Source organism: Aegilops tauschii, chromosome 4 (assembly GCF_002575655.3).
Source record: "Aegilops tauschii subsp. strangulata cultivar AL8/78 chromosome 4, Aet v6.0, whole genome shotgun sequence".
NCBI classification, from domain to species: Eukaryota; Viridiplantae; Streptophyta; class Magnoliopsida; order Poales; family Poaceae; genus Aegilops; species Aegilops tauschii.
In genome coordinates this window covers 499,245,991-499,262,462 of record NC_053038.3, presented here as the reverse complement: position 1 = coordinate 499,262,462, position 16,472 = coordinate 499,245,991, and the positions used below count along the sequence as shown (strand labels likewise).

Sequence of the window (16,472 nt, the reverse complement as noted above, 5' to 3'; positions counted from 1 at the left end):
TCGAATCCATCATGGTTAAACTTACCTCGTTTCCACAAACAGCACAAGGAAGCGTGCCCAGAGCCGGAAGAGCAATCATGAAGTAACGTGCATGGCGCAGATCTCAATTGACCATAACGTGGTAAACGGCCATGAAGACATAAACAATCCACAGTAGTCAGTAGGGTATACGTCTAGTTTGGCAACTTTAGCAAGTGTCAGGACGTGCAGCTCCTGGGTGCTTATAAATAGCATCGCTCTGCTCCTTCGATGCATACCACACCACATATAGTCGATCTTCACATCACATTCTTCTACTCCAATCAACATGGCTCCAGGTTCAGCCACCCTCGTTCTCAAAGCGGCCGCTGTCGCTTCCATCCTCGCCATGATGGTCCTGCCCTCCCTGGGACGCTGTCCGTCGCTCGGCCCAGAACCGCCGGTGGCGGCTCCGGCACCGGGGCCGGGGCCGGCGATGCGGTGTGACGACTGTGGCCCGCACTGCATCTCGACGTGCAGAGTCTCCGTCCCTCCGAAATGCAGCAAGCCCTGCGGCGCTCCGAGCTGCGACGAGTGCAGGTCCGCCGCGTTCGAGAAGTGCAGCAGGGCCGACTGCGCCGGCGCCAGCTGCGACGACTGCGACGGCGAGGCGACCCGGTCGTGCTACGACTCTTGCTCCAACAGCTCTGCGTGCGCGGACTGCACCAGGGCTGCCAGCAAGCAGTGCTCGGCGGACTGCAACAGCCACTGCGCCGCCACCTGCTTCTGAAGAGAATCAGGAAAGGGAACACGCGCCGTCTACCCAATGTGTGCATCTGTTTCGTGGTTCTATCGTTTCTAGTCGTGTACGCATCAACGTGTGGCATAATGTGCGGAGGTCGTTTGTTGTCATCACGGACTACCTTATGTTCAATCACTGTCTTAACAAATTACTACTACTCGGTATTAATTTTTGATTTGGAATAAAATATATCCGATTCTTACAGCACGTTCGTCATGTGCTTTTGTATCCGTCTCCTTCTCCTCTTTAGGTGGCAGTCCGGCCATGTTGCAAACCGCCCAGGCTTCCTCGAGAGAGAGAGGGCGGTCATGTTCCTCCTCTGCCGCTTGTGGAGGATGCGAACACGGATGACTTCCTTTTCGCGGTTTCCGTCACATCGGCAGCGAGGCGGGCCTCGCGCTCTCACCGCCTCTGTTTGTTACGGTGGACACACCGGTCCCTGCAACCCTCGTACTCCTCCGGGCCGGAGAAGGGGCGGAAGCCGAACCTCGAGCTTCCAGCCCTGGCAGATCCGAGCGCCAGTTGTGCTGGCGCAATGGATCCCCGTCGAATCGAATCCGACTGGGTCCGACGCACTCCTCACGAGAGCAGCCGAGGGCCATGCGGATGGCCATAGCCTCCCCCCCCCCCCCCCCCCCCCCGCGCGCATGGGACGACGCCTCAGTTGAAGGATCAAGAGTGGTTGGAGTCGGATCCGCTGCCCGTCAAGCCGAAGAAGGCCTAATATTGTTGGAAGGGAGATTAGGGCAGAGCAGAGTGGAGTTGCTAGGGTTTGGTCCTGGAAGCGGATGGGGACGAATATATATGGGGTCGGGATGGGCCATCGCGAGCAGGACCCGAAATGGTGGATGCGCCGGGTGGTGCCGGTCAGCCTGGGCGTTTGAGGCCGATATAGGGCGTTCGTCTGGGTCGAGTTGTTTTTGACCGGTCAGGAATCGGGCCGTCCGTCCGAGCGTATAAGGGGAGTTTGGAGAGTCCGGTTGTAGATGCTCTAAAAGCATATATTCCACTAAAACGAAATATTTATGACCCGTGGCAACGCACCGGCAATTTCTTAGTAAATTAAAAAAATCGTAGTGACTCCTAAACTCATGTTTTATATTAAATATAAACAAATTAAGTTCACACCTATCACTGAACCACAAGGAAAGGGGTTAGTTAGCATATACTCCCTCATTTCCTTTTTAGTCCGCATAAAAGTTTTCTCTGAAATTTAAGTATCTTAGTTTGACCAAACTTGTAGGAAAAATATGAACATTCACGATGCCAAATCAATTTCATTAGATTCATCACGGAATGTAGTTTGATATTATATATATTTGATTGTATATGTTGATATTTTTTTAATATAAGTTTGGTCAACTTTATAAAGTTTGACTTACATAAATCTTATACGTGGGGTAAAAAGGAACGGAGGGAGTACAGCATGTGGAGTGCCTAACTGCCTAAACGAAAATGCAATGTAAATGTAGCACAAATTAAAAAATAGATTGATGATGCACAGAGCGTGGTAGGGAAGAGAGGGGTTTAAGCTCCAGGATAGCTGTAACGCGTGGCGCTCAAGTTGAGCTGGCCGTCTGGCTTCCACCATTGCTCGAGCCCGTGGGCGTCGCAGTCGCTGGAGTTCTTCACGAGCATGGCCGAAGGCAGGAGATGCGGCCGCTCCTTGTCGGCGCCGACCAAGGAGAAGAGCATGTCACGGTACGACAGCGTCATGGCCGACCTGGCCACGCCGCGGAAGCGCTCCTGAATGAGCTGCCGCTGCTGGAAGTAGTCGATGAAGCCCAGGCAGACGACGTCCCTGTCGTGCACGTACAGCCGCGGCGCCCACGGGGCCAGCCTCTGGAACAGCGTCTCCATGCGTTTCCGGTGGGGGCTGAGGACCAGCCCGAGGCCGGCCTTCAAGACGTAGCTGGTGGCGTACAGGTCCCTCTTCCCCACCTCCGTCGGGTGCAGCGCGTTGATCACCGGCGCGGGCGACACCTGCGGCGGGTTGAAGAGGAAGGTCGGGAGGCTCACCCCATTCTCCGCCATCATCCTCCGCCCCACGTCCAGCGCCAGGGACGCTCCGAGGGAGTGCCCCGTGAGCCACACGGGGCTGCAGCCGGCGCCGAGGAGCGCCTCGACCTCGGCGCGCGCGCGCTCGGAGCGCTTGCACCGGTGCAGGGTGTTGGCCATGACCTTGAGGTCGAGCCACAGGTCCTTGAACGGGTCGGGATGCCTCAGCATGGTCCCTCGCAGGGCGACGACGTACTGCGGAGCCGAAGGGTGGCGGGGGGCGCCCGCCGGCGGCACGTGCTCGTAGATGGCGCCGAAGATGAACTTGTGCTCCCCCTTGCGGCCGCAGTCGTCCTTGAGCACTTTGACGATGCGGAAGTGGAAGCTCTCCCACCACGCCGGCGCCAGCGCCTCCCCCACCAGCAGCCTGCACGTGTTCCTGTCGTCCTCGAGGATGTACGTGCCTTTGACGATGCAGGCGGCGATGCACCGGCGGTGCTCCTCATTGTCCCTGTGACATTACGAATTTATGATGAGCATAAGTCAGCGACTCAGCGTACAGCTGCAGCCACGACCACGATCGACTAAAGGCCCGCCGGCGAGGGATGTGACATACATACTGACCAGTCAATCATCATCGTCGTCGTCGCTAAAGAACGGACGCCGCCGGCTCCCGGCATCATATGCGTCGGTCCCGATAGATGAAAGCGGTCGTCGGCGTCGGCGTCCATCTTTGAAGCTATCGGTCAATGCGGACGAACGACCTAGCTAGCTAGAGGTAGGCGCAGCTACCATCCTGTGCTTGTTGTGTTTTTGCTACCATCCTGTGCGTCTCATATACTATGTACCATACAGTCTCATTCTGTTGACATCAGCTGCTAACGATGCTTCATCCAAGTTGCAGTGGTATCTCCAAACCAGGGGAGCCGGATCTTGACCTATCCTACCCTTCCACGGACGCAGCTTCAGTGACTTAAAAGGCACCTGCCTTTGGGTCCTTGACATGTGGGCCAGCCATCTGTTGGACCCACATGTCATAGGCACAAAGGCATGTGCCTTAAGGCACCGAAGCACAGTCCCCCTTCCACCATCATCACCATTGTCAATGGGGCTCGCGCTCCATTTTGGGACTCTCGTCGGCTCAATGGGGCCCGGACATTTCTCCCCTCATCTATGAGGCCTCTTCTAGGAATAAGGGCAGGGTGCACGAGGCCATGAAGGATTGTGCTTGGCTCTCCAAAAATAAGCTTCCGGTGCATTGGTCATTCTACCACAATCGTGAGATCGTCTCCCTTTGGACAATCCTAGGTGATGTCCAACCGCACAAAGACGCTGAGGACAACATCACTTGAAAGCATACTGCTAGTGGGCATTACTCGTCGGCCTCTGCTTACAAGACACAATTCCTCGAAGCCACCAGATCTGTCATGAATTCCACCGTGTAGAAGGTTGAAGGGCTTGGGCACTGGTTGTCCATCCAAAATCGTATTTGGACCGCTGAAAGATTGGTCGAGTTGTTGGACAAATTGCGGATTATGCCCACTTTGCAAGCACAAGAGTGAAAGTGCTGACCACCTATTCTTCAAATGCCAGTTCACGCTTCGGCTTTGAGGCATGATCAAGGAATGGCTTCAACTTGTGCATATTGACACCACCGCATGGTACTTGAAGCCTTTCATTAAGGAGTGTTGGTTCGACATGTCCGACATTAACGCCCCGAATAGAAAGGCAATATCCTCACTCTGTCACTAAACATGCTCACCTCATAGACGATTTGGAATGAGAGAAATGCTCGTGTCTTTCGGCACAAGACTGCTCCCCTGACGATTTTACTTGAAAACATCAAGCATTTCTTTGGGTGGTCGTATGTGCGAAATAGGTGGGTATAATCATGTCGAGAGAGTAACGATCTAGTTGTAATTTGAATTTTTCTTAACACACTCTATTATCACTCTTAATTAACAAATGAAGCAAATCTTTTGACCTTGTTTAAAAAAATGATGGGTAGGATGTCGTGTATAGCCAGGTCGGCTGCGAGCGCCTGGTGGTTAGCTATTATTTTCCAAGCCAGGCAGGTTGTAATCTTGGTTTTTGCCTGATTTTTTTCGTAATTAACATGTTAATTGTATTCTTCTCATCTTAATAAATAAAAATGATAAATAGTTTGCCTCATTTAAACAAATCCTTGAGATATTTATAAAACGTGGGGTCCTTGTATACAGCATATACATGGAAAATTATGGCAAAAGATTATCCGAAAATAATGTCGTTTCGTGTAGTAATATCGTTGAGTTCAAGTTAATAAAACGGTACTCAGTTCTCAAGGAGAGAGAGAGAGGGGGAGAGAGAGAGAGCGCGCGCGCTAATTAACTGATAGAAACCGATAGAGCGTTGACGAGGAATGCACACTGGACCTTATATACTTCCTCCGTTTCAGTTTATAAGTCCTGCGCGTATATCTAGGTAGTCAATTTTATCACCCTAATGTAAACTATATAACACAAAAATTATACCGTTTGAAAATAGAACATTTGGAGTTTATATTGGTATATTTTTCGTAATATATGACTTGCATTAGGTTCGTCAAATTGACGAACTAGGGGTATGCGCACGCCCTGTAAACTGAGAGAGAGGAAGTATTCTTTTGTTGGATTATTAATTTGTTCTATACAAATGCATACGTGAACGTGCACTCCAGTGACCCAGTCATACAAGGCCAATGTCCAATGCCGGCATTTGGTTCGGTTGACTCTGCTCAAGTTGGGTTGCGAAAGAATCAAAAGTCACTCCCCTTATTGCATAGTAAAGTACTTGATTTGGGGATGAATAATACTTTTAGACTACTGTGCTCTATTCCATAATACTTGGCTACCGTGAAGTCTTTGCCCTTCATCCATTGGCCAAGACAAACCTAAGTCTTGAAGAACCAATGTTTCAATATTAGTGCCAATTGCTCGTCAACCACTAGTGCTCCATCAACGCTCCATCCACCACTAGTGCAGCATCATACCGTTCGAAACCTCTATCACACACGATTTAGTAAATCCTCAACGCGCGTAGTAGGTGTGTGATTGGGGAGATATCATCGCACACGCTATATAAAAATGTGTGTGATGGGTCACAACTCACAAACAGTTTAAGAAATGAACATGTGCGGTGTAGGGATCGGATCTATCATCACACATTCTACAATAGCACACTTTTTTCGGTGTAACTATCATCAGACACGTTTCTTAACTAGGAACCATGTGCGGTATTTGTGGCTTGGTGCTTATCAAACCCGGTTGACACAAAAGAAACGAGTGCGATGATGAGGATGGCCGGAGCTTAATTGCTGGTGCCTATCACACACGGTTGATACAAAGGAAACGGGTGTGATGATAAAGATGATCAAAGCTTCGTTATTTGGTGCTCACATTATTAGTCCCTGTTCGAGCGGTAGGACGCTGGACGGGTCTCGGCAGGCGTCAGTCCCGGTTCGAATGGGACCTTTAGTCCAGGTTGCAGACATTAACTGGGACTAAAGGGGTTGCGGCAAGCGCGATACCCTTTAGTCCCGGTTGGGGTCTTCAACCGAGACTAAAAGCCTGTCTTCAGTTCGGGTTTTAGACTCCAATCGGGACTAAAAATTTGCCTACATATATCCTCGCCCTTGCCCGTCGAGACCCTAATCAGGACTAATGTCCCTTTTTCTACTAGTGTGCCTATCACACACAAAACAAGTGTGATGATGATGATGATGGCCAGAGCTTAATTTGGCCAGCGCACGGGACAAAGGCAATTCTGTTGGACTCCTTCAGAAGAAAGCAAGTTTGTCGAGTTGTTTTTGTCATGCACTCGAAAAAGCCTTTTTGCTGAGTGTAAAAAATGGGAACTCAGCAAACAAATGGAAGAGCAAACAATGTTGGTGCCCCATGTCGCAGGTGTTTGCCTAGTGTTGCACTCGAGTGCAGGCAAAAGGCTTTGCCGAGTGTTGCATTCCGCCAAAAAATTTAGCAAAATTAAAAAAGGCACGCCAGCAAGGCATATCACAACGCTGTTAGCAGAGCTCGTGCTCAATCGCGTCCTGGATATTGCGAGCCAGCCCCGGGTACCAGCCCGTGGTGGTCTTCCAACGCGGCCCCACAACGAGACTGAGCACATAGCTTTGGCAGACGGCCCAAAGCCAAGCAACAGGTGGTAGACCCCGCTTGACGTTGATGAGGAAGCCGCATCGGGACGCCGGGGCTCGATGGAGGCGGCCATGATGGGTTGAGGCTACTCGCTAGGAGGGTGGCGACGCGATCATGGGGAAGGTGGAGGACGATGATGTGGGTGTCGTGGCGAAGGAGCGCCGGGTCACGGCCAGGCGATGCAACGCACCTTCCGGGCAGCCTTGTTGATCTCATAGGCGACCTGCTCGAGTGTCCACCGGGGATCCTTGGCCTATTCGCACCCGATGGTAACGAGGAGTGTTAGAATAAATCCGAGGTCACCGTCGATCATCCGAGGATCAAGCAATCATATGAGCACGACATCGAGATTTGTTAACGAGGTTCGCCGATATGGCTATATTTCCGGACCCTGACTATGGGCGCTCCTTCCCATGACACCGCTACAATACAGCACCCGGTCGCCCTGGACACCGGCACACGCCGCCGGCTTCCCCTGCGTTCCGGTGCTATTATGTTGGCATAGGTTACATCGTGTGTCTAGCCCCGCTATATATGAGAGGCCTAGGATACAAGTGTCCTACTAGGACACGACTCCATATCCTATCTAAACACAATACAACTACAAGTCCAACTGTAACCTACCTTGTACACTATATTCGACACAACTCCAACAAACTCCACCTTGGCGAATATACTTCACCATTCTGGATTTGTCCATGCGTCAAACTTCCATGTACATTGGACTTGAGCTTATCCCATGAGTACCGCTGCTACTCCAAAGACTCCATATGACTCCACCTGCAACTTGTAGTCCCTTCTTTTCTTGACCACAGTCAACACTTGAGCAAAATTAAGTTCCTTGTCACTCTAGTTTGCGCTCCCAACTTCCAGAGTATCAGTCCAACGCTATCACACACTGATCACGGACCTGCGTGAAATTGAACAACTCACATATTGGGTGTCATACATAAGAGTTACCTAAACTCAACATCACCGCTCCTTTCTTGACCGCTTGTGAAACTTGAAGGAATTTCACCATTGCTTGTAGTCATCCTGAGTCAAATTCGCAGTTGTCTCACCACATGTATGACCACCAGAGCCCTGGCCCGTCTCCATGTCCCATGCATACCGCACGCCTCACCGCTATTACCGCGTCGAGCCTCCGCTGTCCCGGTCGAGTCTCAAGGGTCGTGAATCCACATCACTCAACCCCCACTGCAAAGTACCACCGATCATCACCGACCGATGACGAGTTTCACGCTTCCATCAGACCCTTGGGCTCCAGTCCGAATTACGTGTCACTTGCTTTTCTCCCGCTAAATAGGCTTCGACTCTCTGTCGACTTACGCCGTAGCCCCTCAATCAGCACCGAGTGAAGTCTTACAAACTCCAGCTCCACCTTCAACATGATTCCATGGTGGTTGTACGTGCCACCCCGCGCCCCGTCGGCTCTAAGATCTCATGTGCACTGTCTTGAATCAACCCCGCGCTATAGTCTTGTCAAAGCCACACAAGCCCTCGGGCATGTGCCACGTGTTTCCACGCCCCAGAAGTCGGTCATCATCAGCATCACGCCCCTAAGTCGTCGTCGCCGATCCCACCATCGTCTTCTGTACCAACCAACTCATGTCGATCCGTCAGACTAATTAGTCCGACCCAGCCGAACTTCCCCAACTGCAACCATCCGTAATTCCTCACAGTCCTCATCGTCCGCCTGGCCTGACATCCAGCAACGCCTTCAAGCATCCCTGTTGTGCCAACAAATTTTTTCACCATTGTCTGCCATAACCCAAAGTCGTCAGTTCCGTCGAACTTCTCCACCTCAAACCTGGTACCCGTTGGCGCCATGATTCTTTGTACGGCTGACCTGTGAAAAAGAAATCGAGCACTCTTTCCGTGATCCCCAAGTACACCGAGTATACTAGTAGCGAATCCAACAAGATAGCTTCTGGTCTTCACATAGAGTGGCTCCCATGGCTCAACTTCAATGCTAGCTTTGCCTTGCCAAAACCTTTTCCTTTCCAATGTAGTACTCACCATTGATGTTTGCACGTCCGTGTATCGGCCTCCAAGAGAAACGCGTCTCATCAAGGGACTCGGTCCCTTTTTTTTTCTCAAACAAAATCTCTCGTGTCTTTGCACCCCTTCGACTCAGCACAATGCAACAACCAGCCGGCCACCTGTCAGCTCCTTGCACACGCGCACACGGCAACGCCTGCACAGCCGCCCAACACCTGGGCCTAGCCCGCCATGCCTGCTCTGCAGCGGTCTCACCTGGGATGCATTTAGCGCACGAAGCCTCACCAGCCTGCCACGCCTTCAAGCCGCCGCCTCCCACGCGTTTGCGCTGACCGCTTGCACCGATGCGGCTCTGCGCCCCTGCCTGCGCCACGCGATTCAAGCACTGCTGCAACTTGCCGAGATCGATTCGGATCACCGCCATGAAGATTACAACGCGATCATATCCGCTTCTGATCCGCAACTCGCCGACGACTCTGTCCCGTATTACGATCGCTTCTGCATATTTCTATTGATGTTCAATCCATAGCCTCAAGAACAACCTAGCTCTGATACCACCTGTTAGAATAAATCCGAGGCTACCGTCGATCATCCGAGGACCAAGCAATCACATGAGCACGACACCGAGATTTGTTAACGAGGTTCACCGATATGGCTACATCTCCGGGGCCTGACTATGGGCGCTCCTCCCATGACACCGCTACAATACCGCACCCGGTCGCGCTGGACACCGGCACACGCCGCCGGCTTCCCCTGCGTTCCGGTGCTATTATGTTGGCATAGGTTACATCGTGTGTCTAGCCCCGCTATATATAAGAGGCCTAGGATACAAGTGTCCTACTAGAATACGACTCCATATCCTATCTAAACACAATACAACTACAAGTCCAACTGTAACCTACCTTGTACACTATATTCGGCACAACTCCAACAAGGAGGGAGATGGAAGAGGAGGTGAGGAGCGGATGTGGACAAAACATTATTAGATTTGACTAGGTCATACGTCTGTGGAGCCGGCCGATATAAAATACAAACAATCCCATCTCACACAAATTGAGTAAATTACAAAACAGATTTGTGATGGAGACAATGGATGCTAGGGTTTGATGCTTTCGGTTTGTAGCAGGTAGAAGGGGATCTAGCCGCTCTTAGGAGGGGCTCTGGGTGGCTCTGGCTGAGGGCCTTGCTTGCCAAGATGAACACAAGCGTTGGCGCTCTAGCTGGACGTCAGGTGCGTGCTGCCAGAGGCATGGAGGCCGAGGGAGAGGGTGTGTGTAAAAGACTCATAAACATCATAATTCAATGGATAATGGATTCAAATATTTGAAAGAACTCCTTGTTTTTCTTATATAAAAATAAATTGAATATATGCGACCATGCTATTTTTAGTCCATACTACGAATATAATGGAGATCAATGTGGTGTGATTGTGGACATAGTGTACTATATATACATTGAACAAGCATGGAGCCAATGGTAGGGGATGTCGCTCTGCTGGTAGGGCGGCAACCCAGCCGTGGAAGAAGAGTGCGGCCACCATGGGCCCGTCCACTCTTGGGTGTCGCCGCCCGCAGCCACCTATCCACCACCGGAGCTCCATGTCGTGCACCCCGACGTCCTCTGTGTGGCCGGTTGGAGAGAGAGATTTTTTTTTTGCGAGAGGTTGGAGAGAGAGATGACGAGGAAGGAGGTGGGTGGATGATCCATGTCCACCTCAGCAAATTGTACATTTAGGCATGCCACATCAGCTCGATAGGTGGGCAAAACCGCGCACTTTCGCTGTTTTTGCGAGCTCAGCCGACGATCAGTGTTAATAGTTAGGCTCAAATTCGATGGTTGTACGTGAGTTGTTCTTCAAGTGTTATTGATCTGTTTCGCTATCCCCGTATGGTGTATGGTTTTGCGTAATTTACTCCACCAAATCGCACGCAACATTCGTCGCCGTAGCGAGTCCGAAGCCCGAGCTAAGCAAAGGTCGGTGACGGTCGACACTGAACAAGGACGCTCGCCGCAGCGAAACAAGCATATTCAGCTGAGCTCCAGGAAGCGCCGGGCCACGGGGTGCTTGGCCCGAGCCAGGTCGGACGCCGCGAGCACCTCCACGACCTCGCCGTCGACGACCAGGCAGACCAGGTCGGCGACCCGCTGGATCTGCTTCACGCTGTGCGAGACGATCACCGTGGTGAGCCCCCTCGTCTCCTTGAGCCGCACGATGGCCTCCTCGATGTTCTGCGTGGATATCGGGTCCAGCGCGCTCGTCGGCTCGTCCAGCAGCAGCACCTCCGGGCCGTTGGCGAGGGTGCGGGCCAGGGCGACGCGCTGCGCCTGGCCGACGGACAGCTCCGACGCCGGCCTGGAGGACATGGCGGGGTCGAGGTCGGCCAGGCTCAGCAGGCCCTCCACCTCCGCGTCCGTGAGCTTCTTGCCCCGCAGCTGTGGCCCGTACCGCACGTTGTCCGCCACCGTCCCTGGAGCAGCACACGGGGAAGACAAACGGAATTCATTCAGAGGCCTCTTGTTCCTCTTGGATGCAATCAGAGTTCACATGTCAGTCAGCTAAAAGTCTGAAACTTCTTTTCTGTTCTAACAAATGGAAAAAAAAAGGTGCGCTATAGCGTTCTTAGCAATATCTCGTTAAATGAATCAACGTGCAATGTCTCGCTAATAGCACGCGATATAACACGCTAATAGCGTATTCTAAGGGCCTCGCTATTTTTCTTTTCATTGGTTCTAACAAAGTCTACCTCCATCACATTGATAGCTGACATTATGCACGTGATATTCAAATGACGCTAGCAAAGCAGGGGTGCAATTGCGTAGCAAAATGGTCGATCCGATTGGACATGGACATTTTAAAGTCAATATGTTCTCTTCACCGGTATGAAGTCATGGAAAATGTGGGTGCCCAATGTCATTTTCAAAGCAAGATTCGGCTTAACTTTGTCAACGGATCAAGCACCCCGTGATAGCCTACCAATAGCATGCACCTCCCTCTCCTCTAAAGTATAAATAAAATAAACAACTGTCATTGCACTACCATGCATCATCATCATCATAATTAACAAAGTCCAAAGTCACGAGTAGGTTTTCAGATGACGTAGGATTATATATGGGTCTGGGTTTGTCATGAAGTTCAAAGAAGCCGAAACCTCTCTCCAATCATCCCCGCCCACTACAGCACTACTGGAATCTGGAATCACGGAACGGTACCTTTGGCACAAGCAATCCGATTGTCTCAACTTTGTTACTGACCTTGACAGGGATGCATCCCCCACTTCATCATCATCTCCTACTAATTTCCAACCATGGACTAATTAACCGATACACAATAATCAATCCAAGATCGCAGCGGATCAGCTCTAATCAGTTCATGCTTTGGGGAAACAAATCCGAGCATTTCAATTCCGCGACAGAATTTCGGCAGCAAAAGCATGCCGGGGCGTGACTGTGTAGTACAGGTACGTACCGTCGAACATGGCGGGGAGCTGGAAGAGCATGCCGACCCTGCGCCGGAGCGCGAGGACGTCGATGCCGCAGATGTCGGCGCCGTCGAGGGCGACGGCGCCGGGGGCGGGCTCCCAGAGGCGGTTGAGCGCGCGGAGCAGCGTGGACTTGCCGCCGCCGCTGGGGCCGATGACGCCCATCACCGCCCCGCGCGGCACGTCCAGGTCCACCCCGCGCAGGACCTCCTCGCCGCTCGCCTCCGACCGCCGCCGCAGCCCGCGCACCCGTATCTTGGGCCCGTCGGCGACGTCCAGCAGATGCTCATGCTCCCTGCTAGTGTCATCTGTGCGTGCGTGCACGGCATGCAAGGCCGTGCGACTGGACGTAGGAGTCATGCATACATCTCGAACTTTCTCCGGTGGATTACCTGAAGCTGAGCCCATCGATCGTGGAACGGGGAAGAAGATGGCGGGAGAGAAGGAGCAGAGACAGGGGCAGAGTGCGCGCCGGGTGGAAATGGGAAGGGCGGCGCCAGGACTCGAACTATGCGGGGTCAAGCTTTAAATTTATAAGCTAGTGGAAATAATTTGTCATTACAGTAAGCAGTACAGTAGTACGTCATGCTAATCACAACTGTAAAGAAAATCCACGGTAACACCCCCCATGATCGTCAAAATCTTGATAGGTATGCATGACGGCCTTGGTATACATCATCTGCTTCGACATAAAATCAAACGATGGGATAAAAAGTCATCGGCTACTCTGTTCTACAAGTCAGACTTGATATATCTCATTGCAGATAATGCTCTCTCATGTGGCGACTGTAGAACCAATATTGGCTTCAGCAAAAGAAAAACACCAGAGGAAAGGTTGTATGCTTCTTTTCTTCGTCAGAACGTTTGGCAAAGTTCACCAACACCTTTCAAATCTGAGAATCTGGAGTCATCGCGGGTGTTTGCCACAAGGTTGTCTTTTTTTGTTTGACCGTAAACAACAGGAGCTCTGCTTTTTTAATTAAGAAGGGGGGAATAGCTGTACAATGGGCTGAAGAAATCAGCTTACGCAGTTAGAACACACTCACAAAGTGACAGGAGGGAGACCCAAAACTACGTACATCTCTGGATCCTGTCAAAACACTAAAGCGATTACTCCTAAAAAAGCCTCCCTGTAGAGGCAAAGATCATCACAAACCAGCTGATAAACTACAACTGGGTCACAGCTCTTGTTTTCAAAAGTTCTTCGGTTTCTTTCCAGCCAAACATGCCATGCTATGTACTATGAGGCCACTGATCCCAAGTCTTTTTGCTCCTCTTTGGGCAGTAAGCAGTTGACTTTCCTCCATCATCCCTTAATCGTTGTCACAGTTATTCCGATGATGCTCACCAGGATATAAATGAGCCATGGCCAATATTGTTTTTCCTTGTCAAAGTCTGAGAAATAATCTGAAGGATCCAAACAACCCACTCCGAGAAGCAAGGTAGTTCTGGTTTCACTGGCACAGCCATGAAGCTCCACATGCACTAGCTCAATGACACCATACATGACACGTCGGTGGTAATCCTCATTTGATATTGCCATCAATCTGGGTTCTTCGCTTTAACTTTGATCCTTGGGGAACATGCATGGCATCCATATCTGGAAGTGAAATGTCATATTCGATGCAAAACTCAATAACTTGTGTAAACATATCTTCCCACCCTTCCTTTCTCATGTCGTGTAGCCTTCTCTTAGTTGTACCAAGATATGAAACAACATTGACAATCTCTTGTTCTTTCCTTTTCAAATAGGTGTTCAAATCAGTTGTAATCCCAAGTATAACCTTCCTGAAGTGCACCATATTCAATACTCCTTTTGCTTTAATCCTATCAATAGCTTTGGGTCCATTTTCTGCAATAGCGTCAATGACTTCAATTACCGAGGGAAACATGACAGTCATATTCAAGAGAGAGTTCAAATGGGAACCCCATCGAGTATCACCAGCTCTTCTAAACCCAAGTTGTTGATACAATCCTCTCCCGGTTTCAAGTTCACCCATTTTCAATCCTCGTCAATATTCTTTGCTTGTTTCTCGTAAAGCATATCCCTATTCTTGAAAGGACATCCTATCGTGGATAGGATGACCCATCCACTCAAACAACCATACAATATCTTCATGGTTCTTGCAACCGCAAGTAGTGTCAATTGTAGCTGATGTGCAAAACAGTGAATACTCAGACCAATCCCCCCCCCCCCCCCCCCCCCCCCAAACAAAAAAGAGAACAACAGTCCAACCCCCAAGTCGCTGATGTTAACCGAATTTAGTATGGAAAGAAAAAGGTTTAATGGCAAAAAATGTTTTCAGTGCTTGCTTGAAAAATGTTAAGACTAAAAAAATTGAGTGTTCCAGTGAGCTTTGTGCACGTGCAAAGACTGAATGCCGAATGTTGCTCCCTAACTGAACTGAATTGAAGGGGGCAAAAACTGAACTTGAACAAAACTAAAACAACAACTATTCTATCGTCTATAACTGAACTTGAACTGAACAAGAAGACCACTATTGCCCAGAATTGTAAACTAATGGAACCCAGAATTGAACTAGATGATAACTATTTGCCCATAATTAAATAAAACTGAATGCCAACTTGTGAATGTGTAGGAAACCTTCAAGTCCAAAGCTCTGCCTTGAGCCCCACCGACAACATGCAGCTGCTTGGCTGCTACAGCCACTGGAAGCGATGCCGCTGTCAGCGGGCTTGTTGGCGCTGGCCCCGCAAAAAAAATGATTTTGCAAGTTGTATCGCTGATTTCACAGCATGTATATGACCATGGTGGGATCCGACGCCACTTGACACCCCATTCAATCCATTTCCCAGCTATGTATGTCATCTGAAAAATGAAGACTAAAGTACTGAAATGATAAATGTAGTCTCTGAAAACTGATAAACTGAATATTGACTGAAGAAACGACAGTACTAAAACTAACGCACACTGATCCACTATCATGTAGTGTCACCGCATGTGGGCCTCAAGTTAGACTTGCTCGATGAAAAGGGCTACATACAGAGAAATGTCTAAAGGAAAAATAGATGCATAGAAGATAGCAACAGGAAAAATGAGGCGGTTACCTTTTCATTTAGAAGGGGAAAACTGAGCGGATGTAAGTACAATACAACGACTATGACTACATATAACACTGAATTGATCAGAAGAAATATGAATGAGTAAACATAATGAGTAATGAAGAAAGAACGCTGAATAATGGCTGAAGAAATAAACCTAAGAGATAATACAAACAAAAACTGAACAAAATTGAAACAGTAATAAGCTGAGCATAACTGAATATAAGCTAATGACTGAAGGTCTGCAAAAAAAATGTCAGGACTGCGATAACTGAATTAAACGTTAAGAAAAACAAATATTACGAGAACTAAATGTTAAGAAAGTCATAACAACAAATGAGTGAAAAGAGGGGACTGAAAACTGTCGGGAAAACAGTCTGAAGACTTATAAACTAAATTGGCTGAAGAAAAAACAATACTATAAACTGAGGAATGCAAACTAAAAATGACAAGTACTGAAGACATAAATAAAAACGGGAAGGAATAAAACTAAATGAACTTGAGACTAAGAAGAGCACTGGAAGGAACACTGCATTTGACTGAAATAAAGATTACTGAGTTACGCCAATCAAAATTACTCATGCAGTAATGCTCAAATCTTTCAGGATGCCGTTGATCTACTTTTGGCTGAGCACAAACCAAAAATGTTAAATGGTTGCGAATTTGCAGGATGCCGAGAATGAGTTTGTCCAGCCTGGAAACCTGGAGGAAAAAATGTAAGCGCGAAGGAAGAAAAGGATAGATGCAAAAAAAGGGCTGGTGCTACTTCGTCACATGATGATGTGCTATCCTCAATGCTGTCGCTACTGGACAGACCGACATCAGGGTCATAGTTGGGTTGGTAGCCACCGCTCGATGACCTCTGAGCCGTAGAGTCCCCAGACCTTCTGCAGAAACAAAAAACACATGTTATGCGGATGGAATGTAAAATGGGGGATTTGCTAGCAGTAGAGAGAATGAACAGCCAAAAAAATTAAGGCCAACAGAACCATATAAACA

The 16,472-nt window shown here is 49.5% G+C and overlaps 2 protein-coding genes across 2 annotated transcripts; both read right to left on the bottom strand.

Annotated features, from left to right (window-relative positions):
• Positions 1-2,082: 2,082 nt before the first annotated feature.
• Positions 2,083-3,531, bottom strand: LOC109748051 (GDSL esterase/lipase At4g10955-like). Its single transcript, XM_020307108.4, has 2 exons — positions 3,383-3,531; positions 2,083-3,269 (listed from the first exon to the last, which is right to left on the bottom strand). The coding sequence occupies exons 1-2, from the start codon at positions 3,487-3,489 to the stop codon at positions 2,288-2,290; spliced, it is 1,089 nt and encodes a 362-aa protein (XP_020162697.3). The 5' UTR covers positions 3,490-3,531; the 3' UTR covers positions 2,083-2,287.
• A 6,988-nt stretch (positions 3,532-10,519) lies between these two features.
• Positions 10,520-12,884, bottom strand: LOC109748050 (protein STAR1-like). Its single transcript, XM_020307107.3, has 2 exons — positions 12,398-12,884; positions 10,520-11,399 (listed from the first exon to the last, which is right to left on the bottom strand). The coding sequence occupies exons 1-2, from the start codon at positions 12,816-12,818 to the stop codon at positions 10,960-10,962; spliced, it is 861 nt and encodes a 286-aa protein (XP_020162696.1). The 5' UTR covers positions 12,819-12,884; the 3' UTR covers positions 10,520-10,959.
• Positions 12,885-16,472: the final 3,588 nt, after the last annotated feature.